At 35.9% G+C, this 25,784-nt stretch overlaps 1 protein-coding gene across 7 annotated transcripts in view; it reads left to right on the forward strand.

Annotated features, from left to right (window-relative positions):
• Positions 1–25,784, forward strand: part of EXOC2 (exocyst complex component 2) — a 258,548-nt gene that overhangs the window by 62,719 nt on the left and 170,045 nt on the right. For all 7 annotated transcript variants that reach the window (XM_007488046.3, XM_016431808.2, XM_007488048.3 and 4 more), the window contains exons 5-6: positions 13,266–13,379; positions 17,168–17,292. In XM_007488046.3, coding sequence (XP_007488108.1) covers positions 13,266–13,379; positions 17,168–17,292 — 239 coding nt within the window. The remainder of the gene's footprint in view (positions 1–13,265; positions 13,380–17,167; positions 17,293–25,784) is intronic.

A 25,784-nucleotide genomic window follows, 5' to 3' on the forward strand; every position in this document is an offset into this window, starting at 1 on the left:
AGTTTTCACCTCTTTGCTCCTGGCAAGTTTACAAGTTGCCTGACCTTTAGTAGGTACTTAGCACCCCATTGTATTAATTCTAAAAATAGGTTTGGCTTAAAGAACTTTTTGCCTCATTATAAGTATGGGTTTAAGTACTTTCATTGTTTAGCAAGGAGTTTTCTCTCCTAAAGCAGTCTTAAGTACAGTTGGAGTAGAGGTCCTCCCATTTCTGATCCAAGTAGAGTTCTCACTGTCAAAATGGGGAATGTTCCCAGTAGGAAATTGTTCCAATGGAGAATTCCCCAATGTGGAAATTTTTAACATTCACAAGTCTGAGAAATTTCAAGATTCACAACTCTTACTCTTCCAGCATACAAATTACAATCCACTCATGCCTATTTGACTATGTCATCATGTAAATGTCCCATATAGTGTCTAGCCAATATTCTCAGTACTTCATTATGGTGATCCTTATTTTTACTTCACTACATCATAGATTGAACTGGGTTTCATTATGGTTCAGAAAAAAATTTTGAGAAAGTTATTTTAGTAAAAGATATAAACACTGAAGTGTAGAGATTTAAGGGATCTCTTCTCTAATCCAACATCCTTATTCCAAAAGCAAAACTTGTTAATTCACTCAGGTCACATAAGTGGTAGAATACAACTAGAAGTAAGGTCTCCTAATTCCCAGCTTTCTCTTCTTTCCTTTATTTTTTGTGCTTCTGAGTTATCTCTTAGGAGTGAATTTTAGAGCTTAAAGCTAGAAAGAGTCTGTAAGAAAGCAATAATCATAATTAGAAATTTAGAAAAACGAGGCCCAGGTAAAAGTATGAGCATAGTGTTTCATACTATAGGGATGTTCAGAAAAGCTTGCTTGATAATGATTTGGATTACTCATCCTGCATTAGTTGATCTACTTTTTTCTTTATTCTTTTGATCTCCCTTTTGCCACTCTTATGTATGCACTTTTTTTTGCTCTGCCTCCTATTTGTTATTAAAAAATATTAAAATCATATATTAGTTCACAATATATTCAAATCTAGGGAAATGTAAACTTACTGAAAAGATTTAATTAGCAAATGTTATCTTTTTTAAACTCTCGCAAATGTGAGTACTAGTCATCACTGGAAGAAAGCCAAAGTCTCTTCTCTGGAACTAAATAGGAAAAAACTGGCAAGGGAATGGAGAAAAAGAGAGGTCAGGAAATAAGAAAATAAAAGACAAGTGAAGACAGGAAGTGAATGTAGAAACTAAAGAAGTCTAATGTCATCTTGTCAAAAACAATTTCTTCTCAATTTCCTACTTTAAAAAATGTTACATCTATGAAATCTACTCTGGTTTTTTATCATTGCTAAAAAAGAGGAGAATTTTAGATAAAAAAATAGAAAATGATTAAGGCAATAATGAAATATTTACCTAAGGTTTTATTTCACTGAGATCACTTATTAAAATGAAAGTTTTAGACTTGTTAGAAAGTTGATGGTTATGTTCAGATTTAATTCCCAGAGACCCCTTTTGTCTTATTCTTTCAAAGACCTTAAAGTTTCCTTAGTAAAATATCATTTGTAATTGGTTTTAACTAGTTGAAAGCCTGGAGATAATCTATTTTTTATTTTTCCATACATCATCAGTAGAGGAAAAGAGGAGTTTTAATCATATTTGCCTGGTGAAACATATTAATGGAAAAAGTTTGGAGAATTCTGGTTTTGTTTTAGCAAAGTGAATGCTTGTGATAAGTTACCAGATTAAAGGGGTATTACTGCCTCTGGAAGGTAGATGAAATCAGTCCCCAATAATTGCAATGTTAATATTTATGGAAAATTTCTACAATGACAATCAAAATGTACAATGTGGAACAATGAGGTGTTACATAATTTTGTAGCCAACCCCATCTGAAAATGAAAAAGAAAGTGAGAGTTGCAGAGTACTGTTTTCTTGTTGCCTTTTAGTATGAGTCAGAGTTTAATAAATATTTTATTGGTGTACCCAGCATGCATGCTGTTGTCTTTCAACCCACAAGTTTAACAACTGGTATTTATTGGCTGCCTTTTACTGTGAAGACCTTCATATTCCAGAAGCTTTAACTTCTGTTTTTGCATACATGGTACCTTGATACTTATAAAGATGTTACTAATTGCTCCAAAAAAAAAATTAGCTTAACTGAACAAACTACAATTTGCTTGTAAAAAATCTGTATTTCTGATTTATTATGCTGATTGTCACATATATATGTGTATTCCTTATATTGTGATGTTAACAGTTGTCTCAAGCAAAAAAAAGAAGATAAAAAGTTCAAATTAAAAATTAATAGTTGTAAGGGAAGAATTAATCCAAAGCATGGGGGAGGTACAAAGAAGGAAAAAAAAACCTCAAGAATTCCAGTCAGAGAAAAGAAGGGGGATGGGAGTGCTCCAACTGTCACTTGGTCACTACTTTTTCAGCTGAGAGCCAGAGGAAGGAGGCAAACCTCTCAAGCTGGGAAGAAGCAGGATCTCTCGGGGGATCAACAGCTTTCCCTGTGAACCCCTGGATACCTCTTCCTCATTCTCAACAACAGCACCAAATCATCTGTGAATACTGTAGAGAGGGACGTTGAAAGGAAGCTGTCTACAGAGAAATCTGCTGTCAAAGATCTCCTCCTACATTTCTCCCAGACCTGTTCCTATACTCCTGAATTAAGAGCTAAGGGATAGGGATCAACCAGCAGCTGGCTGGAAGAGGATTCAAGGCACTCAGCCTTGAACTCTGAGAACTTGGGGCGGGGGCAGTCTGCCAGAGGGGACAAGTGTTAGGGTTTCCTACTCCCCACTTTCCTTGCCTGACACCCTTACTTCTCCTTCCCTGTGTGAACCCAAATAAATTGTTTACTACTTTAGAATTAGGTCTGGTTGGTTTCTGATATTAGGAAAGGGGGCAGAAGATTTGGGAAGAATCACATCTCTCCCTAAAAAGGGAATGTTAGCTCAGGATCCCACTGATCCAGACTGCCTAACCCAAGGAACATCTCTCCTTGATAGTAGGGTGACCTCAGGTTTCTGAAGGGAAGTGACAGTGGGTATCCCTAAGGAGATCAGAGGCAGAAGAATCCATCCTGCCTGTCAACAATAGCTGGGACCAAAGGGGAGGCAAGCAGTGGGGCATCTTACCAAAGCTAATTTCGTCAGGTTTTGTCTTTCATCTCCCAGAACTGTCCTCTGAGGAGACATATTCCCTCTGTCAGGGAGATGAGACTTGGCTACCTCTCTCCCAGAAAAGAGAGGAGGAAGAAGATTCTCTTCACTCTCCCCATTTCCTTCTCTTTCCTTCCATTCTCTGTTTCCCTCTCAAGACTTCTATTACATAGTTCAAGACATAAAGAGTCTTGAAGATACTATAAATTTGCCTTACATCAATATTATTTATAGTGGAATTCTTCTAATGTTTCTTAACTAACCTAAGTTTTAGCAACATTGATCATTAGAAAATTAAAAGGAATGTTAAAGGAATGTTAAAGGAATCAAAAAATTGATTTTTCTTATGATTTCTGATATCTTTGTGAAATTACCATCTGGCAGTACTAATTTCAAGAATTTAAAGAGCTAGAGTTGTTTTTGCTTTTTTCTCATAAAAAATGGTAGATTTGTTGTATTGTAGAAATTCAGTCAGACTTCCTGTTCTTCCAACAGGAGGCAAGCAAGAATTTAGAGGCGAAAAGGCAACTATATAAACATTATTAATATGATATGGGGAAGTCAAATGCTCTGGCTAAAGTTGCTTTTTTTAAATTTCTACAGGAATTGTGATTTACAAGATTGGTTGTGCTGTAATCCCCAGATCCTTAAGCCAGTCTGTGTAAGCAATGAAATTAGCATTTTGAATTTACAAAGCAGTGAAAAATTTTTTGTCAAAGCCTGAGAATGACTTAACATTTTGAAAAATACCTGCAGGTGCATACATACATGAACATACACACACATACAAAATAAAGTCAAGAGCTACCCAAGTTTGAGTGTTTACTGTGTGTGTTTTATCTTAACATTTACCAGATAATGAAAACATGTTTTTCATAGCTCAAACCCAAAGCAAAGCAATATAGCCCAACCTTACTTTATGCCTTGTAGTTAGAATTGTGCTCACAGTGCTGTTTGTTGTTTTGCATGCTGCATGGGCAATTATTACAGATCAGTCTCTGACATAGAAGTAAACACTAACATGTTAAGTACATTCCAAATAGTTCTATATTCATCCAGTTAGCACAGATGCTTGGATCTTCTTATGATGAGCTCAGCATTTTTAAGATTTAAGACTAAGATTACACTGCCACCTAATGGAATATTGGGCAGAACAGGTTGTAGGGAGGAACGAGTTTAAAGCAAGAAATTGTTTCTTGGATCATTAAGATATTTTTGTAGACATTTAATAGATATGTTTATGTTAATTTGACATTAACACAAAATTATAGCAGCAGTTCTGGAAAAATATATATCAAGATAAATCACAGTAAATTATCAAATAGTGGTAGTCTCTCGGTGATCGAGAATGACTATTGTCTTTGTGCAGTTTCATCTACGGTGTACCCTCATGTGGCTTTGGAGTCCAAAGGCTGAGGTGCACAGTTTGTGGCACATGGGGCATAGGACGCCAGTTGTTACGGGAGGTGTGGCTGTGGCCTGGTGTCGGCGTTCACACGCAGCGGCAAGACGTCGATGTCGTTCATCTTCAAAGGTGGTGGCGGCATGGTGAATGTGGGTTCTCCAGCTGCTTCTGACAGAGGCAGTGAGTTCTAGTTGCTTTGGTGTAATGCCAGCCCACTTCAAGTTGGACTTTAGCTGATCCTTGAATCTTTTCTTTGGTCGGCCTTGTTTCCTGAATCTAGCTGACAGTTCACCATAGAATACCTGTCTTGGTATTCGCTGTGGGTCCATGCGGATGATGTATCCAGACCATCGTAGCTGGGTTTTGAGGACCATGACTTCGATGCTGGTGGAGTTGGCTCTGCCGAGGACTTCCTGGTTGGTGATTCGGTCCTGCCATCGGATCCTCATGATTGACCGGAGGGAGCGTTGGTGGAATTGCTCCAACTGCTTCATGTGCTTCCGGTACACTGTCCATGTCTCGCAACCATACAGGAGCGAGCTGAGGACCACTGCGTTGTACACTTTGAGCTTCGTCGCAGTGCTTACACCTCTGTGTTGGAGGACTTTGGAGCGCAGCCGCCCGAGTGCCTGGCTGGCCTTTTGGATCCTGGCATTAATCTCATGGTCTAGGGACCCGTCATTGGCGATGGTGCTGCCCAGGTACTTGAAAGTGTTGATGTTAGAAAGCTGCGTGCCATCGATTGTAATGCATGGCTGGTTAGTTGGCCTCCCTGGTGCAGGTTGGAACAGCACCTCTGTTTTGCTGAGGCTGATAGTGAGACCAAACAGTTTTGTTACAGTAGAGAACCTGTCCACAATGGTTTGGAGATGATTTTCTTGGTGAGCCATGAGAGCACAGTCATCTGCGAAGAGAGCTTCCAGGATGAGTCTCTCTGTTGTCTTTGTTTTTGCAGTCAGGCGGCGAAGGTCAAATAGTGAGCCATCCAGTCGGTATTTGATGTAGACGCCCAGGTCTAGATCCATCACAGCATGTCGTAATACTTGGGTGAAAAATAGGTTGAATAGTACTGGAGCGAGGACACAGCCTTGTTTCACGCCATTGGAGATGTTGAAGTGATCGGAAGTCTCTCCACCAGATAGGACTTATCAAATACTATAACACTATAACACTTCTTGTGAAAAATATTCATCTATTTTTACTGAATTTTTAAACCCTTATTTAGAGAGTTCAGAATCAGAAATCTAGATATTCTGCCTCATACTACTTCAAGATTTGTCCCCATGGTTTTCATTATTTTCATTTCATTTCATTATTTTTGGATATGAGTACCCCTTATATGAGATATGAGGATATGAGAACTCCCTTAACAACAGGGAGTTCCATGGATCCCATAAAATAGCAATTATACTCTAGGTAATAGTTGTTTAAGAAAACATAATGACAGTGGTTGGCATGCATCTAACTTCAAAGATTCTGTACATTAACTCTATAGGTCTCCATTGGTCCACAATCTCTAGTTAGAATTCTTTGGTTTATCTTATACTGTGTCATATTAGGAACATTGCCAAAGTTCTTTTTTTTTTTTTGCTGTCTACTGATTAAACCTCTTGCAATTATTCTATTATCTTGTGTATCATCAAAGTAAAAAACTCATTTCCCCTAAACTTGCTCTGAGTACATAATTAGAATTTTCTACTTATTTTTAGGGAGAAGGGAGTAGCTCATTATTTAGGGAGTTTCCTAACTATGTTTAGATATTCATATTACTTCACAATTGTTCTTGGATGGAATGTGTTATTCTCTTTTCCTGTCATCACATCTGTCATTCCCCTGAAGATTTTTCCTAGACCAAAGTAGATCTCCCTGGCTACCTTTCCCCTAAGCCTGTTGCCTCCTCCATTAGGATGTCAACTTCTTGTGAATAGAGATTGCCCTTAATACTTTATTTACATCTAGCACAGTTCTTGGCACATAGTAAGCATTATTAAGTGGTTTTAATTCATTCTTTTAGTATTGTAGACTTCCTAGACCTTTACTTATCCTTCCCTTTTTTCTGAATAAGGTAGTTCTCATTGCTAGTGTCAATCTCTTTTCCATGTCCTTGATTCTGTCTCCTCAACTATATGTTCTATTAATCATCTCATCCCTTTTATCCATCTCTATTTGTTCCTTCTGATGTGGAATTATTTAAGAATTCTATTTCTTCTTCTGTTAGTCTAGGCAGTTTATATTTTTGTAAATATTCATCCATATCGTCTAGATTGGTATATTTATTGCCATATAATTGGGCAAAGTAGTTTTTAATGATTGCCTTAATTTCCTCTTCATTGGAGGTGACGTCCCACTTTTCATCTTTGATGCTGTTAATTTGCTTTTCTTCTTTCCTTTTTTTAATTAGATGGACCAGTTCTTTGTCTATTTTGTTTGTTTTTTCAAAGTACCAGCTTCTGGTCTTATTTATTAGTTCAATAGTTCTATCACTTTCGATTTTATTCATCTCTCCCTTAATTTTTAGGATCTCTGGTTTGGTTTTCTTCTGGGTTTTTTAAGTTTATTCGCTTTCAAGTTTTTTGATTTGCATTTCCAATTCATTGATCTCTGCCCTCTCTAGTTTGTTAATATATGCACTCAAGGATATGAATTTCCCTCTGAGTACTGTTTTGGCTGCATCCCATAAGGTTTGAAAGGATGTCTCACCATTGTCATTTTCCTCGATTAAATTATTAATTGTTTCTATGATTTGTTCTAACTAACCGATTTTGGAGTATCATATTATTTAATTTCCAATTAATTTTTGATTTGGTTCTCCATGTACCCTTACTGATCATTATTTTTATTGCCTTATGATCTGAAAAGGCTGCATTTATGATTTCTGCTTTTCTGCATTTGCATGCCATGTTTCTGTGACCTAGTGTAAGGTCAATTTTTGTGAATGTGCCATGTGGTGCTGAGAAGGTGTATTTCTTTTTATCCCTATTTATTTTTCTCCATATGTCTATTAATTCTAATTTTTCCAAGATTTCATTCACTTCTTTCACCTCTTTCTTATTTATTTTTTTGTTTGATTTATCTAAATTTGATAATGGTTGGTTTAAGTCTCCCACTAATATGGTTTTACTGTCTATTTCTTCCATCAATTCTCCTAGTTTCTCCATTAGAAATTTGGGTGCTATATTATTTGGTGCATACATGTTGATTAGTGATATTTCCTCAATTTCTAAAGTCCCTTTTAACAAAATATAATTACCTTCCCTATCCCTTTTAATCAAGTCTATTTTTGCTTTGGCTTTGTCAGATATCATGATTGCAACTCCTGCCTTCTTTCTATCAGTTGAGGCCCAGAAGGTCTTACTCCAACCTTTAATTCTGACCTTGTGAGTGTCTACCCACCTCATGTGTGTTTCTTGAAGACAACATATGGTAGGGTTTTGGATTCTAATCCATTCTGCTATTCGTCTATGTTTTATGGGTGAGTTCATCCCATTCACGTTCAAAGTTATGATTGTCACTTGTGGACTCCCTGGCATTTTGATATCCTCCCCTAATTCTGACCTTTCTTCTTTAGCTATAACCTTTTAAGACAGTGATTTACTTTAAATCAGTCCCCCTAGTCTCCTCCCTTGATATGTTTCCCTTTCTAACCCCTCCCTTTTTCTTCCCCTCCCTCCCTTTTTGTGTTCCCTCCCCCCCCTACTCCCCTTGGTTTTCCCTTTTCCCTTACCCTGTTGGATAAGATAAAATTCAAGATCCCAGTGGATCTGGATGCTCTTCCCTCTCAGAGTTGATTTCACTGAGAGTAAGGTTTAATTAAAAACTCCCTTCCTCTCCTTCTTATAGGAGAATTCTTCCACTCCCCTTCCCATGTGTATCTTTGTGTGAGAAAGATTATTCTATTTAGTTTTTTTCCCTATTTCTTGGAGTATATCTTAGTACCATCAAAGATTCCCCCCCCCCCCCGCCTTTTTCTTTCTATCCTTCCCCTCTCTCCATATCATCTTGATGCCACAAACTTTCCCTATGCATGATTCTTCTTGCTACTCTAATGATGCATACAATTTTTGAAAGTTACACATTACATTTTCCCTACATATTAATATGTATAATTTGATATAAATGTAGTCCTTATAGAAGAGAGTTTGAATAAAAGAAAAAGATAACATTTTTCTCCTTTTCCCTTTCCTTCATATTTACATTTTCATGTTTCTCTTGGTCTTTGTGTTTGGATGTCAAACTTTCCACAGAGCTCTGGTCTTTACAAACACTTGGAAATCTTGTATTTTGTTGAATGGCCATACTTTCCCCTGGAAGTATATGGTCAGTTTTGATGGATAGTTGATTCTTGGTTGAAGACCCAGCTCTCTTGCTTTTCTGAATATCATGTTCCATGCCTTACAGTCATTCAGAGTGGAAATTGCTAGGTCCTATGTGACCCTGATTGGTGTTCCTTTATATCTAAATTGTCTTTTTCTGGCTTCTTGTAAGATTTTTTTCTTTTGCTTGGATGCCTTGAAATTTGGCAATTTCATTCCTGGGAGTTGTCTTTTGGGGATTTAGTGTAGAGGGTGTTCTATGAATTCTTTCAATGCATATTTTGTCCCTTTGTTCTAGAATCTCTGGGCAGTTTTCTTTGATGATATCATGTATTATGATATCAAGATTACTGTTTATTTCTGGCTTTTCTGGTAGACCAATGATTCTCAGATTGTCTCTCCTTCCTCTGTTTTCCAGGTCTATCACCTTGTCAGTGAGATATTTTATGTTATCTTCTAATTCTTTAGTCTTTTGACTTTGCTTTATTAATTCTTGCTCTTTTGCAAGATCATTGTCTTCCAGTTGCCTGATTCTGACCTTTAAAGACTGGTTTTCCTTTTCATTTTGGTTTGACCTGTTTTTTGAGGCTTTGAGCTGTTTCTGCATTTGCATATTTTGGTCTCTCAGATTGCTGAGTTCCTTTTGCATTGTTTCCCATTTTTCCTGCCAGAAGGCTTCCATCTTTTTGATAATTTCCAATTCAAATTCTTCAAGAGTTTGTGGAGAATGTCCATTTCCTTTGGAAAGTTTTGTAGCATTTGTTTGTGTTTCCTCTTCTATCTCCTCTGTATTTTGTATTTTTGCTCCATAAAATGTGTCCAAAGTTACTCCCTTTCTTCTTGATTTTCTTGGTGTTTGGAAGCTTTTGCACTTCTGTACTGTTTGCCATCTCTATGGTTTTTCTTCCCCTTTCCAGTCAGAAATCTGAATGAGGACAACTGGCTCTTACTGTATTTGTCTGATGGTCTGAGGCTTTAGTCCCAGGCAAATTGTCCATTCTCCTCAGCTGCTCTGTCTTCCCGGGGAAGCCCAGGTTCTGCCCTCCCTGGCCTGCCAGCATTTTGGGTGTTACTGCTCTCAGTTCCCTCCAGTTGCTTCTCTGCTGCCTTAATTCCATGCTCCGAGCCTGGCACAGCACTGTCCGCAAGGTATAGTCCACAAGGTACAGTCCTCAAGGTACCTTTGCCGGCCATGAGGTACCTGACCTTTCAGAGGGCCCTGCACTCTATGGGGGGAGGGATCCTGGCCTGCTTGAGCTCTGAGAGCTCCTGGTGGGATTAGGTTCAGCTGGGTTGGTCTGGATGTGCCCGGAGGCAAAAACCTCCGGTGAGACTCAAATGGAAGGACCCAACCCGGGGTCTCCAGGCTCCCCCCGTCTCTCTCAGGTTGCTTCCCTGCAGTCTGTGTTGGACACCCCGAGACTGGCCCAGGCTGCTTTCAAGGTATACCCTTCAGAACAGCACTTTTTCCGACCCTGAGGTTCCCGCTGCTGCTGCTGCTCAGCCCACTAGGTTGGGGGGGAGGGGTCCTGGGACCTTCCTTCTGTCTTCCCCTTAGACCTGAGTGTTCTAGGATTCTGGCTTTTGGGGGGCATAACTTTAGATTTGAGTCCAGAAGGAGGGTTCCCCAGCTCTGTCCTGTTGTTAAGTTTGAATTTCAGTCCCCTAGGAGCATTCAGTTTGTGATCAGTAAGGAAGGGTTTTCAGAGGTCTGACCTTTTGCTGCTTCTAAGCTGCCATCTTGACAGGAAGTCCCGCTCTTCTTGAACTTTCTATAACACTTGGTTGGCATTGTTGACCATTCCCTCCTTTTGTGTATTTTCTCTTCCCTTTCACACTTCACTCATGAGTACTAGACTTGGAGTAAGGAGATCTGGGGTTAAGTCCAGATTTTGCTAGTGACTATTTAAAACTAACTTCTTAGGGCCTCAGTTCCCTCATCTGTAAAATGAAGGGTTTGGACTAGAAAGATGCCTTAATGTAATTTTCGATATGTATATTCTGTGATCCTTTGACTTTTCCTCCAAACTCTGACTGTTTTCTCTTTGTAGTCTCTTCTTTTGGAATATGAGCTCCTTGAGGGTGGGAACTTCATTGGTTTTCTGATTGTATCTCCTGTTCTTAGTACAATTCTTGACATGTAGAGCTTAATAAGTACTTTTTCATTCATTCATTAATTCTGTCCCAACTGGTTCATTTTTCTCCTAACCCCCAAATGTAAATATTCCTCAGGTCTCTATTCTTGACATTCATTTTATTTGTTCCATACTCTTAGTAATCATAGAATCACAAAATCTCAACTTCAAAAGTCACCTAGTCAAACTGTATCAGAATAAGAATCTTCTCTACAATATGTATGATGAATAGCCATCTGGTAAGTGTTGGCATCCCCCAAGTTTCTGTTCTGGATACTCTTTTCTTTTTAGGGCCTCTCAAACCTGCATCCTGAGCCCTAATCCTTCTGTCTTGAATACCAGGCTCATGTTACCTACTGCTTCTTAGACATCTCCAGCTGGCATTCATGGACACTTACATTTATTATATTCAAACTAGTACTCATTACATTTTTACCCAAAATTCAGCCCTCTTCAAACAATCCCATTTCTCTTGGCTCTTTGATCCTTTCAATTCACAAATTTGAAGTCATTCATAACTATAACTTTTCCTTAGTTCCATTTCCAGTCATTTGTCACAGATCTTCAGTTCTACCTCAGCATCTCTCATCTTTGTTCCCTTTCTTTCTATTCTCATAGGTGTCTATCCTTAGTCTTCAGCCCTTATCACCTCTCAACAGGACTATGTTATAAGTAAAATTTTCCGGGGACTCTATATTAATTTATAATTGAGAGAGAGAGAGAGAGAGAGAGAGAATCACCTGGCCACAAGTGGCTGACCTAGCAAGAATCTCCAACTCCCTTGTGCCCCCCCCCAAAAAGCACTTCACTTTCCTAGTCCCCTTTCTTATAAAGCCATCAGTGTCACTTCTGGGTCTCTCTGGTTGGATGAAATTTACCTCAGTTAAGGTCAGAGCCCAGTCTTCCAGAAGCCAGGAATCATGTGGGACAAGGGCCGGTCTTTTCTGGGAGCCAGGAAGTCACTAGACCTTTGGCATCTTCCCATAATGTGCATGCACTCTCCTATAGTGTGTATATGCCCAATCAAAGGGTGGGGCTAATACCAAACAAAATGGGTTTTCAAATGGAATAAAAGGTATAATTTATCATTTATTTCACACAATGATTGCAGTAGCCTTCAATGGCTTGCTTATACTTGAAGAAGTTAAGCATTAGATTGACTTAAGATGAGTTATTTTAGCCACTATAATTCTTGAAGACCATCCACTAATTTTGAGGTACATTCCAGGCTCAGTCAGTAGATATAGGAGTACTTCCTGAAAAAGTAAGGTACAGTGTTGAAATCCACTAAAGGATATCTCAGTCCCCTTTTAGTGTAGTAAAGCAGTTGACCTTGCCACACTCAGCCAGACCACACCTCAGTCTTCCAAACACTTGTTGATATAAAAACTAACAGGTTTATTGGTAAAAACAAAAGGGAGGGAGGGAAGATATAGGAACAAGGATGCCCTGATCACTAAAGTCTCTCACTTCCCTCTTTCTTCTAAACTTACTGCAAGGTGAATGCTTCTTTTTCTTGATGCTCCCTTTCTCTCCCTGCTTTTTGCTAATATACTCAAAGCCTTCTCTATTCTTCCTGACACTATAAATCCTCTTTGGTTGGTTTATCAAGATGTGACAGGTTTCAAGATGGAAAAGGATGAACTCTAGATATCTGAGTTCACCCAGCTGGGCCAGGCCTGAGGTTGACCCCTCAGATCTCACACCAACAATTGATTCCGGACAATGATGTTCTCTGTCAGTCAGTTCTTTGTCACTTTGAGAGTATGTAAGATCTTCTTCAGGTATATTTCTTCTTGTGAGAAAAAGTACTCCCAAAGGAAATCAAAAGGTTTCCCTTCTCTCACCAACAGACTTGGTAAAACAGGATAAGCAGAGATTGTCTCCTTCTTCTCTCAGCTCCCAGACAGGAAGAGCACAGTTGGTCATTCTGCTCTCAAAATCTCACCTTCAATATTCCAGAATCTTTCTCTAAGGTTTCTAGCATGTGGTAATGCTAGCCTTTGCAAACCAGCTTTTATCTACACTTAAATTCATTTCTATTTCTGTAATTTCTACCATAACATTACTGATGGAACTCTTATTTCTAGAAATATGAAAATACCATATGCAAAAGAAATGAAACAGGTATATCATTTGTATATATACTGTATGCTTTTTCTGTATACTATCACATTATATATGCTTCAGAATATTTTATGATATATTTTAACATTCATTGTTATATAAATATAACATTCTGATGTTTCTCTTTCAGAAGCAAATTTCCACAGAAAGATCTGGAAAAACTGTTCCATGGAATGAGTGGTGATTTTACTAGTGAGAATTTTTCAGCTGCCTGGTATCTGATAGAGAACCACTCAACTACCAGGTGTGTAGATATTAAAATTAAAACTGCTAATTTGCATCATGTGACTGCTGAGGTTACATCTAAGGTGACAGCAATCCATTAAGATTTTTTTAAATCAGTTCCCTTATTCCTTCATCTATAAGATAATACAGAATTAGATGACAGTATAATAGTGCAGGGATCTTTGGCTTTCATTGTTGTGAGTATTATCTCCCACTTATCCAGATTGTGACCCATTTATACCATAGAAGATAGCTTTTATGTTCTTCTTTGGCTGAAAAAAAAAAGATCACTTGGTAATGGATTTTAATGGGTCATAGGACAAAAGGCAAACAATTTATCATTTGTTCTGTCCTTAAAGCTTTTCTAGCTTGATGGGCTCTGTTGAAACTTTGAATTTACAAACATAGCCTTTGAGAAAACAAAAATATAACCACACCAATGTGAAGCTGTAGAGTCAGACTTTTGTAGGTCTTAGATATGATGTCATGTTATGATATCCTGGGAAGTAAACGTTTAAAATGTTGAAATCCATTAATATTTAATCATTTAAATTTTTAAAATTTAAATACATTTTAATTAAGTTTAATTAATTAATTTTGAATATTTTTCCATGGTTACATGATTCATATTCTTTCCCTCCCCTCTTCCCAACCCCTTCCTGTGGCCAACAAGCAATTCCACTGGGTTCTACATGTGTCATTGATCAAGACCTATTTCCATATTATTAATATTTGCACTAGAGTGATTGTTCAGAGTCTATATCCCCAATCATATCCCCATCAAACCATATGATCAAGCAGTTGTTTTCCTTCTCTGTTTTTCTACCCCCACGGTTCTTTCTCTGAATGTGGATAGTATTCTTTCTCATAAGTCCCTCAGAATTGTCCTCTATCATTGCATTGCAGCTAGTAGAGAAGTCCAATACATTCAGTTGTGCCACAGTATATCCATCTCTGTGTATAATGTTCTCCTGGATCTTCTCCTTTCACTCTGCATCAGTTCCTGGAAGTTGTTCCAAGTTCACATGGAATTCCTCCAGTTCATTATTCCTTTTAGCACAATAGTATTCCATCACCAAAAGAATCCACAATTTGTTCAGCCATTCCCCAATGGAAGGGCATCCCCTCATTTTCCAATTTTTTGCCACCACAAAGAGTGAGGCTATAAATATTTTTGTACAAGTCTTTTTCCTTATTATCTCTTTGGGGGTATAAATCCAGCAGTGGTATTGCTGTATCAAAGGGGCAGGCAGTCTAAAGTTTAAATAATTTAAAATTGAGTAATAAGTCACTTTTTTAGACCTTCTCTTAAAATAATTTAACATAGATTAATGAGCTTAACATATCCCACAAGACTGATTTGAATTCATATTTTTCTTTCTAGATCAGAGAATTTAAAAAAGCCAATTTCTCACTCCTTTAAACTTATTTTGAAATAACAGGAGAGTAGATGACTTTTAATTTTCAGATACTTAATTATTTGCTTGTTATTTAAAGGTAATCTTTTCATTCATAATGTTATAATACCATATCAACAAATACTTATTCACAAGATAGAGTTTAAATTTTTAAAACAACTAAAATATTTTTTATTCAAATTTATTACAATTATTTTTGAAAGAGAATAATCTTTTGTACTATATAGTTAAGGTATGAAAACAAATTTACATTAGCTACATATGATAAAACTATGCTTTAATAAACGTTTATAACAAAAATGCCTGATGATAAATTAGTATAGGAAGGAAATAATTGCCATATTGTACTTGTGACCTATTTTTCCTGAAATAATTTTAAATGGTCTCCATTTTATACTTATGTATTTCATCATACTTGAGGATATATTCAACGTTGGATAGTTCAGTTTCTACTTAAAAGATTCATTTTTCTAGCCTTATTGAAAGGCAAGCCTTGAAATTCCTCATTATCTTTTTGGTAAACTAAAGTTTGAATGCCTTGTCCTCAGTTATTTAACATGTGAGTTACTACCAGCCAAATAACAGATACACAGGATATTATTATCTTTGGTTTTGTTCATTTCAGGTCCAGTTAAGAAAGCTGGCTCTAGTAGAAGAATGGGCAGAGAACTAGTGTAGATGATAGTGTGTTTACAATATAATAAAAAGTCAATTAAATATGCAGAGGAATTCATCCTTTTAAGGTATTTTAAATAAGCAGAGTAGATGGTTCTCTCCTTTTGAAGAATCCATCAGTTTAAATGTTTTTCAAAATAATTTATAAATAAATTTTAGTTGCTATTTTGATTAACTTATGAGTACAGGTATGTGTGTACACATCCTCACTCACATATGTATGTTACTCACATGAATATAGACATAAAATCACAGAATTTTGAGAATCAAAGTTATCTCCACAACAATATATCAAACAAATAGTCATGAAGCTTCTGCTGGAAGATCTCTAAGGAGGGGGAACACCACACCTCAGAAAGAATCCATTTCATTTATAGACAATATAATTGTTCTTGTGTTTTTCCTGACATCAAGTCTATATTTGCCTCTTTGCTACTTCTACCCATCATTTTTTTCCCCTGGGGGTTAAATAGAACAAATCTAATCATTTCCCCATGTAGTTGAACATGAAAGGAAAAGAAGAAAGAAAACCTCTATTAAGAACTTATTTTGCGCCAAGAACTATGCTATGCACAAGGGACACAAATAGAAGCAAAAAGGAAACAATCCCTTCCTCAAGGAGCAAATTCTAATAAGGGAATATAGCACAAATAAAAGGGACCTTAAAAATTGGGGTAGAGGGGAGGAAATAAAGATATACATTATTTGGGGGCAAGATTTTGAAATCTGGAAGTTTTTTTGAAGTTTAGAAGTCAACAACAGGACTGGCAGGCAAATAAAGGACATTTTGGGCCCCTTCGCAAAATGGATGACTCGGGTGAAATTCACCAGTGACAGAAAGAGACAGGCCTTAGAGAGGAATAGATTGAAAAGGTCTCAGAAGTTGTTGAATGTTCCAAAATAAGGGGGTCAATAGGAAAACACAACTATCATATTCCCCTAAATCTTTTCATCTCTATCCTCATTTCCTTTAACTGATCATAGGCCCTTTGTCGTGTTGGGGTTGCCCTTCTCTGAAAATTCTCTAACAACAATGATCTTAAACTTAAGAGGAAATATGATGAAGATTGTGTACAGCTATGTTCATTGTAGCCTTGGATGGCTATTACATCACACAAGCTGTTATACTGAAATTGACTATAGATCTTTTTCAAGCAAATTCATATCTATTCATGCCTCCCCAATCTTGTTCTTGTGAAATTGACTTTTTGAACCCAAGTATAAGACTTTACTTTTATTCATTTTGAATTTTATCTCATGAGATTTAGTCCTGTACTCTAGTCTCTCAGAGTTTTTTTGAATCCTGACTCTGCCATCCATTGTTAGCCCATCCAAGCTTAGTACTATGTGTACATTTTTTATGATAATGCCACCTTTGGCCTCTATAGAAAAAATGGTAAACAACACTTGTATACATACATTAAATATATATTTTTATATTTATTACCAAGTTGGCAATTATTTTAAAATACCATTTGAGTTTTTAATATGACTGATCTTTTATAACTATTGAATCCAAAATTTCATGATATATTGAAAAATTTGGACATTCATGAGAATTTGAAAGTTTTTTTGTTTTTATCTGCTATGTATTGTATTCTAGATGCTCCTTAAAATAGATTATAAAATGCTGCAAATCTTGTGTTTAATGAACTATCCGAATATAGTTCATTGTTCGAATGCTATACATTTGTTTCTACTTCTGCAATTTCAGCTTTGACCAGCTCAAAATGGCAGTCAGCAACCTGAAGAAACAAGCGAACAAGAAAAATGAAGGTAGTCTAGCATATGTGAAAGGAGGACTTAGCACTTTTTTTGAAGCACAAGATGCCCTCTCAGGTAAATTGATATTCACAGTCATCTGCTATGAGCTTCAATAATGGAAACATGACACTGGGCTTGCAGAATATTTACAGTGTACTACACATTCATTCTGTTTTTTTTATAGAAGTAAGAGATCTAATAAGTTCAATAGATGATTATTGCAGATTAAGCTAAAAACTCTTTGAAAGTTAGTACTTTAAATCTTTGCCTCTGTGGCTTTTGTTTTGACATTTGTAATGTGTGAGATAAGAAATTATTTTGTCTGTTGGTGATTCTTAAATTTTCTGAACTGATAAGAAAACTGATTTCCAGTAGGTAAAACCTCAGGATATTTTTTATCATTGTATTCTTTTGGAGTTATAATATGGTATACAGTATAGTATACAAATGGTTAGCTTTAAAAGTATAACCTAATGTATGTAGAGTATGAGAAGGACTGTTGGTTTTATGTTGTTTTTCTCACTTCTTTTTCTCCATTTTTCTCCTACATGTAGTAAAGTCTATAGTATGGTCTTCAGATGAAAAAAAAAAAGACAAAAAGACCTAGTACTGAATTAAACCAATAAAACACCTATATTATTTTAATTCAGAGAGTATTTTTTCAGTATATTTTTTTCTTAAATTTTGTTTTAAGTTAACAAAAGTTATTTTTATCAGTAACTTAATTCTTTTTAAAACTCAGGGGTCTTTTTAGACTTTTGATATTTTCCTAAGTCTAAAGTCAACATTCCTCCATTCATAGTTGCCTCATCTGTTTAGGGCCCTCAGAAAATAATGAAATCATAAACCAGGAGGAATCTTAAAATGAGATATGAGAATAGATGTCCCCAAATTTTCTAGATTCTCCAACCATAATTCGAATGATCTTTTCTTTATATCTAAAAATATTTATTCTAGTTATTTGAAGCTTTAAGCAGCTGAATGAGCAGGAGAAGAATGGAGCATACTTAAACAGAATTTAATGTTACAATCCAGTAAAATTAAATTTAATGTTACATAATAATATTCATAATGGTCATCCACCATTTATTAGGAATAGAGACTAAACCTGTAATTTCATTGACATAGGGAACTCTGTCAGGAGAGTCAGCTTTGTCTTAAAGTGTTACCTCTGGCACTAAAGTCACTTGTCCATGGTTCTATAGCCAAGATGAATCTTAAATCTAGGGTTTTTTTTTCAGCAAAATACTACATTATAACACGTTACCTATCCTTTGATCATTTACCATAAATAGTACTACATATCCAAACCGAAGTTTTAGTTTAATTAGGGTTGTTGGGTTGTTTTTTGTTTGTTTTGGTATCTGTGAACTTTTTTATGAGATCCAATATAAAATTTAATCCTAATACTAATTCTTTTCTCACTTTGTTATACTGCCTCTCAAAATAAATTATAGTTACCCAGGAAATTCTGAATAAATTTCCAGGGAGGAAACTTCACTAAAGTAAGATAGTATTGTGTTTATGTAAAAGAGAAATTTACTCATTTGGGGAATTGTTCTCACTTCTAACATGGTCTCCTATATTTTAAAGACAGTCATGCCTAGTAGCCAAAGACACCCACAAAAATGAAATCTTAAAGAAGTTGACAATATTTTTATGAAATTCCCTCAGAAGTTCTATTTCCACTAATTTTGGTTATTAGATCACTATTTCAATGTTTAAACAGAAGCGAAGCTACCAAGGATTGAGGAATGAAGAGGTCAGGAAATGGAGTCATAAGCTATCAACTTTTTTTGAAAAATTTGGCCTTCAAAAGGGAAGGATAGATAGGGTCATGGATTCAGAGCTGATCATCAAATCCAGTCTCTTCCCAGCCTGCTTGTTTTACAAATACCTAAAGGGCTTTGGAAGAGTAATGAAAGGAGTGTTTATTTTGTGGTATTGTGTTTTAAGATAGGAATCTTAATCTATCTTTAAGATAGAATCCAAAAGAAGGTGAAAGAATCAAAAGTCATGAATTGATGCTTACTGACCTTAAGCTCACTCAGTACCATTACCCTACCTCCCTCAGTAGCAGCATCAAGTCTGCCCTAACAGATCTGAGGAGAGTATAACAGCCGACCACAAAACTCACACCTATTCTCAGTCTTCCCTCTCTCTTTCCAGAGCTTTGGAGGCCCTGGCTCAGGACTGTGGAAGTTTGCTTTACTTCAAAGGCCCGCTTAACCACAGTCCTTCAGAAGCTAAAGCATGGTGGGGCTACAATCCAGAAACAGTAACATTGCAAAGCTCTGAACTTCTGATGCCAGGGAAAATAGCCTCTGCACTTCCTGTACTGGGCCAGAGAACAAAGGTAGTGTGACAGGTCACCAGGATAGGAAACTACATATAGGAGCATATATCTAACACTTCACCATGCCTGAAGATAAATGCATAGCCACCCAGCTGAGACTAGTTCTTACTACACAAAAGTCAGTTGAAGAAAGACTTAAATAGTGATCCATGAATTGGTCAGATTGGAAGCAGGCTGAGATGCTTTGAGTCCAACCTCCAAGGAAACCATCAGAAGGGAAGGAGTTAAAAAGTGAGTGATATGGAAAATAAGGAAAGAGGGTGGGGTGGAAGCTGGAATTAACAAAGATTTAAGGAAGAAGAAAATTCAAAAGACCTTAATCATGGAAGAAAAATAGTAACACCAGAATAAAATATGTTTTCCAGATCTACTAATAAATACCTCAAAGCAAAAGGAAATGATCCAACAATTGATGAGGCAGAGAACACTCTGGAATTTGAGAACATAGAGCCACAATACCCTTATTCCTTAGTGGTTTTGAGAACAGAATTTATTCATTAAGCAGCAAAAATAATGAGCAGAGTTTCTAGAAAAATTGGGATTGGCAAATCTCCCCAAAGAGAGGAGAACAATAGATTGGGAATACAAAAAAAAAAAAAGAGAAGTGACAGCCTATAAGAGAAGAAAAAAAAAACCAAAGGCTTTAAAAGAAAATATGCTCACTATAAGCAAAACATACCTATTTCAAGGATAGGATATGTAGACACTCTAAGGTCTCCCAGAAGGACACAACAAAACAACAAAAGTTAATACTATGGTATTATGCATTATAATGCAGGAAGTAACATAAAGAATTGTACAGAACTTATGAACATAGAAAATGAAATCCGGTGAAAGAATTCACAGATTGCCTTTTTTAAACTAAACTAAACTAAACAAACAAACAAACAAACAAAAAAACCCAAGACATCAAAATCCCAGATACATTGGTTAAAATTAACAAATCAGTTATGAAACAACAAATTCTATAAGCCATCAGAATAAAGACCTTCAAATACAAAGGAAAATACATTCAAATGACACAAAATTCTTTACCCATTACAAAGAAGGAAGAAGGAATGGAACAATGTTTTCTGAAGAGCAACAGAGCTCAGAATGCATTCCACAATGACATATCCAGCAAATCTGAGCTTAACCATACAGGGCAAAAGTTGTATATCCAATAATAAAAGTGTTTGAAATCTTTTTAGAAAGAAAAGAATTAAGAGATTATTTGCTTCTTGAACACCCCAAACAACAGAAGTAAAGGAAAAATTAATAAATACATTAGGCAAGACAGCAATAGCATCAGTGACAGCAAAGAAATCAGGAAGAGACTTCTTTCTGAATGCATTCAAGGAGACAAAGATGAAGAAGGAAATCTGTTAGAGGGAGGAGTGAGGAGAAAAATAGCAGACTGGCAACACTGCCTACAGGTGAATCTTGCTTTTTTTATGGGACTACATTTCAATATAGGAGGGTACATAGAAGGAGCTTCAAGAAAACAAAGAGATAGAGAAAGGTATGTGATGCTCTGGGATCAAATCAAGGACTAGCAGAAAAGAGAAGGGGAACTTTGTGGATTTAGAAAAGAACCTACTAGTAAACAGGTAAGGAAGGAGAATGTATTGTTTGGAGGCTTTACTTTGGAGATCAGAGGAGACTTCACTGCTTCTTTGCGTGAAGAGAGATTGGTCAATGAAGAAAAATAACGACTTTACACTGAAAGAGGCCTAGAGAATTTAAGTGTACAAAAGTATACTTGTTTGGGGGTAGAAGGAGTTAGAACCCCTGGTATCAACTGGCATCTGGAAGAATGGAAATGCAAAGACATATGTAGAAAGAAAGATCAACAAGGGAAGGTATAGATCTATAGTGGGTTGTATAATGAGAGATGTGACAGGGAAGGAGTTCCTCCTTGGCGTATCATAATTGACAATGATAGAAAGGGACAGACTCTAAAAGACTGGCATAACCATATAATAGGAAGCCTAGAATAGATACCATGGAAGTTTTGACTGCATGAAGAATACAGTCAAAAGAGAGAAACCAGATAATCATAGGGGTCATGAGTCAGAGAATGAGAGTCTAGAATAAATAGAAAGAGGAAATGGATAATAAAGAATTAAGATAAATCCTTTTTGGAAAGGGGCATAAAAAAACAAAAATTTAAAAACTAATGAATAGAACTAGCTGGAGGAGAAAGGATGGAAAGGTGGAATCTACTTGTCTGGGAAGAAGAAATATATAAGAAAAAAGCAGGACAGAAAAAGGAGCTAATGAAGCCCTAAAGGGAAAGGGGTAACAAATAAGACAAGAGGATCAAAGGTAAGAGAAAGAGAGTCAGTGAGAACAGGGCCACCTTAAAGATTAAAATAACTGAGAAAAACCCTAATACTGGGTTTATAACAAAAGAGTGGGAAAAGTCATACTATGAATAAAAAACAATTTTAGAGATAGAGGAAAATATAAGCCTAATTTATAATTTTACATGTGAGTGGATTAAATAATCCAATTTTTTCAAAGTGACATTAGGTAAGGAAACAAAATATTACAATCTCTTGTTCATAAGAAATGCATTAAAAAAAAAAAAACCTAAAATAAATCTTGGAGGATGGAAAAACAAACTTACTATACATCAGTTGCCATCATGTTATGTAAGTGGGAAAAAGAGGTTATTTTAAAAGGGTTGGTCTGTATTATTTAAGAGTATGGTTGCCAGGAATTTAATTTATTCCAAAGAGATTTATTAACAATTTACTTACCAAAATGTAGAAAGAGTGAAGTAAGGAAATCAAAGAGAGGACAGGGTAAGGTATCTAGCTTAAGAACTAAGTAATTTAATCTCAGCCCCGGGCAGGGAGAGTTAGTCCTTAGGCCTTGGCAAAGCCAAGGACCTGGAGAAGTCTCTTCAGAAAAATCTAGCAGTTAAGAGTCAGCTTTTTCACTCACCATGTGTCAGTTCAAAGGAAGAGATTTTAGAACAGCCTCACCAGGAAACAGGGTCTCAGGCACAGTCAGCACATTTTTCACCAACCTCTACTTTAAAGAATGAAAAACTGCTAGTAGAACTCCACTCAGGAAGTTGTCACTCCCTTTTAAAGACACTTTCTCTTGCATCACTTCCTGTGCTTTCCCCTAATTCTATGTCTACCAATCACAGTTGAAGCCCTGCTTTAGGACTGCAAAGGAGGCAGTCAGTCGATTCTGATTTGTCACCCACTATTGCACACATGGGTCACAGACCTCCCCCACTCAACTGTGAATGGGGTGTTTACACCTTTGGTGATTAAATCTAAAAATGGGCAGATCTTCCTACTCAACATTTAAGTAAGGTGTTTATACTTTTAGTGATTAAAATTAAAAAGACAGGGGTTACAATTTAATCTTAATAATCGGGGTTAATTATTAATTATTTTCATTTTCACAATCAGGGGAGAGTGAAATTTAATCTTCATAGTTATCAGACAAAGCAAAAACATAAAAGAGGGATGGTGATAAACAAGGAAATTAAATTAAGCTGAAAGAAATGATAAACAACAAACCAGCATCAGTAATACACTCATTCCAAATGTCTTAGAATCCAAATATATAAGCATGTCAGTTTCAAGAAGAGATAGATAGTAACAGTAGTGACATGAGACTTCAGTATCCCTTTCTCAGTTTTGGATAAGTCCAGCAGAACGGGAAACAAAAGGGAAAATGTAGAATCAAACACATTTTTCAGAGAAACTAGAAGTAAAAACTTTATGACATGTTTTAAATGGGACAGGAAAAGAATGTACATATTTCTTTGCTTTATGTGGCACTGTAATGTAAATGATAGAAATGTAAAATGTAAAAAGATAGAAATATTTAATGTACCCCTTACAAACAGTGATGCAATGGAAACAGAAATTGGTTCAGTAACCACAAACAAAAAATATGTATCAAAATGGAGACTTATTGAAATCCTAAATTAAGTAAGGCAAAGAATACATCATAGAAACAATAAGTCTAAAAGAAAACAATAATGATGAAACAGCATGCCAAATTTTCTGTGATGCAGTTGAAGCAGGAGTCAGGGAAAATCCTACCCTTCCAATCATGCATTAACAAATTAGAAAAAAAAGGATTAATAAACTTAAAGTGAATTAGTTATACTCTTAAAAATTAGAAAACTAGCAAATAAATAAAAAATAAGCATAAAAGAGGAGTTATTAAAATTTTGAGAAGAAATAGGTAAATTAGAAACAGAAATAACAGCAATTTGATTCTCTTCTCTCCTTGGAATACCCTGTTACCTGGTAACAAAGACATTTAGCTACAACTTCAGGACCTCTTCAAAAAATTGCTATGCTATATTGCCCATTCTAGTTTACTGCGAGTTAAGCCAGGAAACATTCCTATTATTGTGGGTTGAGAGATGGAGTATTAAATATCAAGATGGAGAAGGTTGAAGATACAAAGGCAAATGACCTATTTTGCAACCTTTCCTAGAGTGGTTCCATTTGCCTTTTAACAGAGCAAAAAAACAATGTGACCAAAGGCACTTTTATACTATGAATGCATGCCATAGGGAAGACTTAGTGCCTTTGCAGCTTGCCTTAATCTTTCTTTGTAATTTTTCAAGCAGTAATGAAAGGAATGACCCAATGATTAGCACCTCACAAAAGTAAATGTTGAATTTTACTTTGTTTCTGAAACATATATATATATATATATATATATATATATATATATATATATATATATATATATATATATATATATAATATATATCTTGTTTTGTGCTTGGCGTTGTTAAAAAAAAGTAGTCATTGATATATTTATTTGGTTTTTATAAAAACTGGCACATTTCTCTTTTAACAGAAAAATAGTTTTTAAAACTATAATTTTCTCCTGTCCTTGTTAAATAATTTTTAATTGCCTTTTTTTAGAGACCTTTGGTTAAAATGATTATAGAGTATAATTTTTTTACTTTTAGTGCAATTGTTTCCCCAACTATCAGGGGAAAAGCTAATATTTGTATAGTTGGAGTATATTATAGTATGTAAATTGTTAGAAATTAATCTCTTATAATCATCCAAGGATATATAACTTTAGATTTGATAGCTGCTATATTCTGATTCCTCATTCAATTTTTATGAAATTCAAAAAGCTTTACTCAACTTAGTCTATTTTTTCTGGATAAAATATTGTGTATTTTCCTTTAAGGCATGTTGTAATCACAACTATACTTATGTTTGGCATTCAGGTTTTTTTAAAAGTTCTGTCAACATATTTGGCGCCACTGTCATTGAATATAAAAATGATAAGTTGCTGAAAGAAGAATAGGCAGGGCTTTAGAGACCCTGTGACAATAATCAAAAGAGGGGAAAGATGTATACTTTTGTTCCAATATAACTAAATGAATAGGAAGAATACTGAAGGAGAAAGAAGTTCTTGATGCTGACATAAAATATACAGTCAGTTAGCAGTTTAAAAAAAAATTATAATGCTAGGGAAGTAAAATGAATCCCAAGAGCCTCGAGTTATAGCCTGATACTTTTATGAATCTTTTCGAGGATGTACCTTATTCATCTATAGCAGTGGTTCTCAACCTTTCTAATGCCGTGACCCCGCAATACAGTTCCTCATGTTGCAGTGACCCCAAACCAAAAAATTATTTTGGTGGCTACTTCAAAACTGTAATTTTGCTACAGTTGTGATTCGGAATGTAAATACTTGATATGCATTATGTATTCTCATTGCTACAAATTGAGAGGTTGAGAACCGTTGATCTATAGCAAAGTGAATAGAATTGAATTTCCTTGGGCCAAAATAAGTTTTTTGCTTCCTTTTAGCTAATGCCAAATGATTGGAGGGAAAGCATGTTGAGCTATCATAAACTTATCTTTGCATTATGGGTGTACATTATATACAATTATGACTAGAAATGAGCTCAATTTTGAGGATACATCCATTGAATTGTTATCTAACTTTGTATTGAATTATTTTTTTTCCAGAAAGCAGTTTTTTTTTTTTAAACCCTTACCTTCTATCTTGGAGCCAATTTGTATTGGCTCCAAGGCAGAAAAGTGGTAAGAGCTAGGCAATGGGAGTTAAGTGAGTTGTCCAGGGTCACACAGCTGGAAAGTGTCTGAGGCCACATTTGAACCTAGGACCTCCCATCTCTAGGCCTGGCTCTCAATCCACTGAGCTACCCAGCTGCCTCCGAAAGCAGTTTTTATAGACAAAGATTCACAAGCTT

Source organism: Monodelphis domestica, chromosome 3 (assembly GCF_027887165.1).
Source record: "Monodelphis domestica isolate mMonDom1 chromosome 3, mMonDom1.pri, whole genome shotgun sequence".
In the NCBI taxonomy this organism is placed as follows: Eukaryota; Metazoa; Chordata; class Mammalia; order Didelphimorphia; family Didelphidae; genus Monodelphis; species Monodelphis domestica.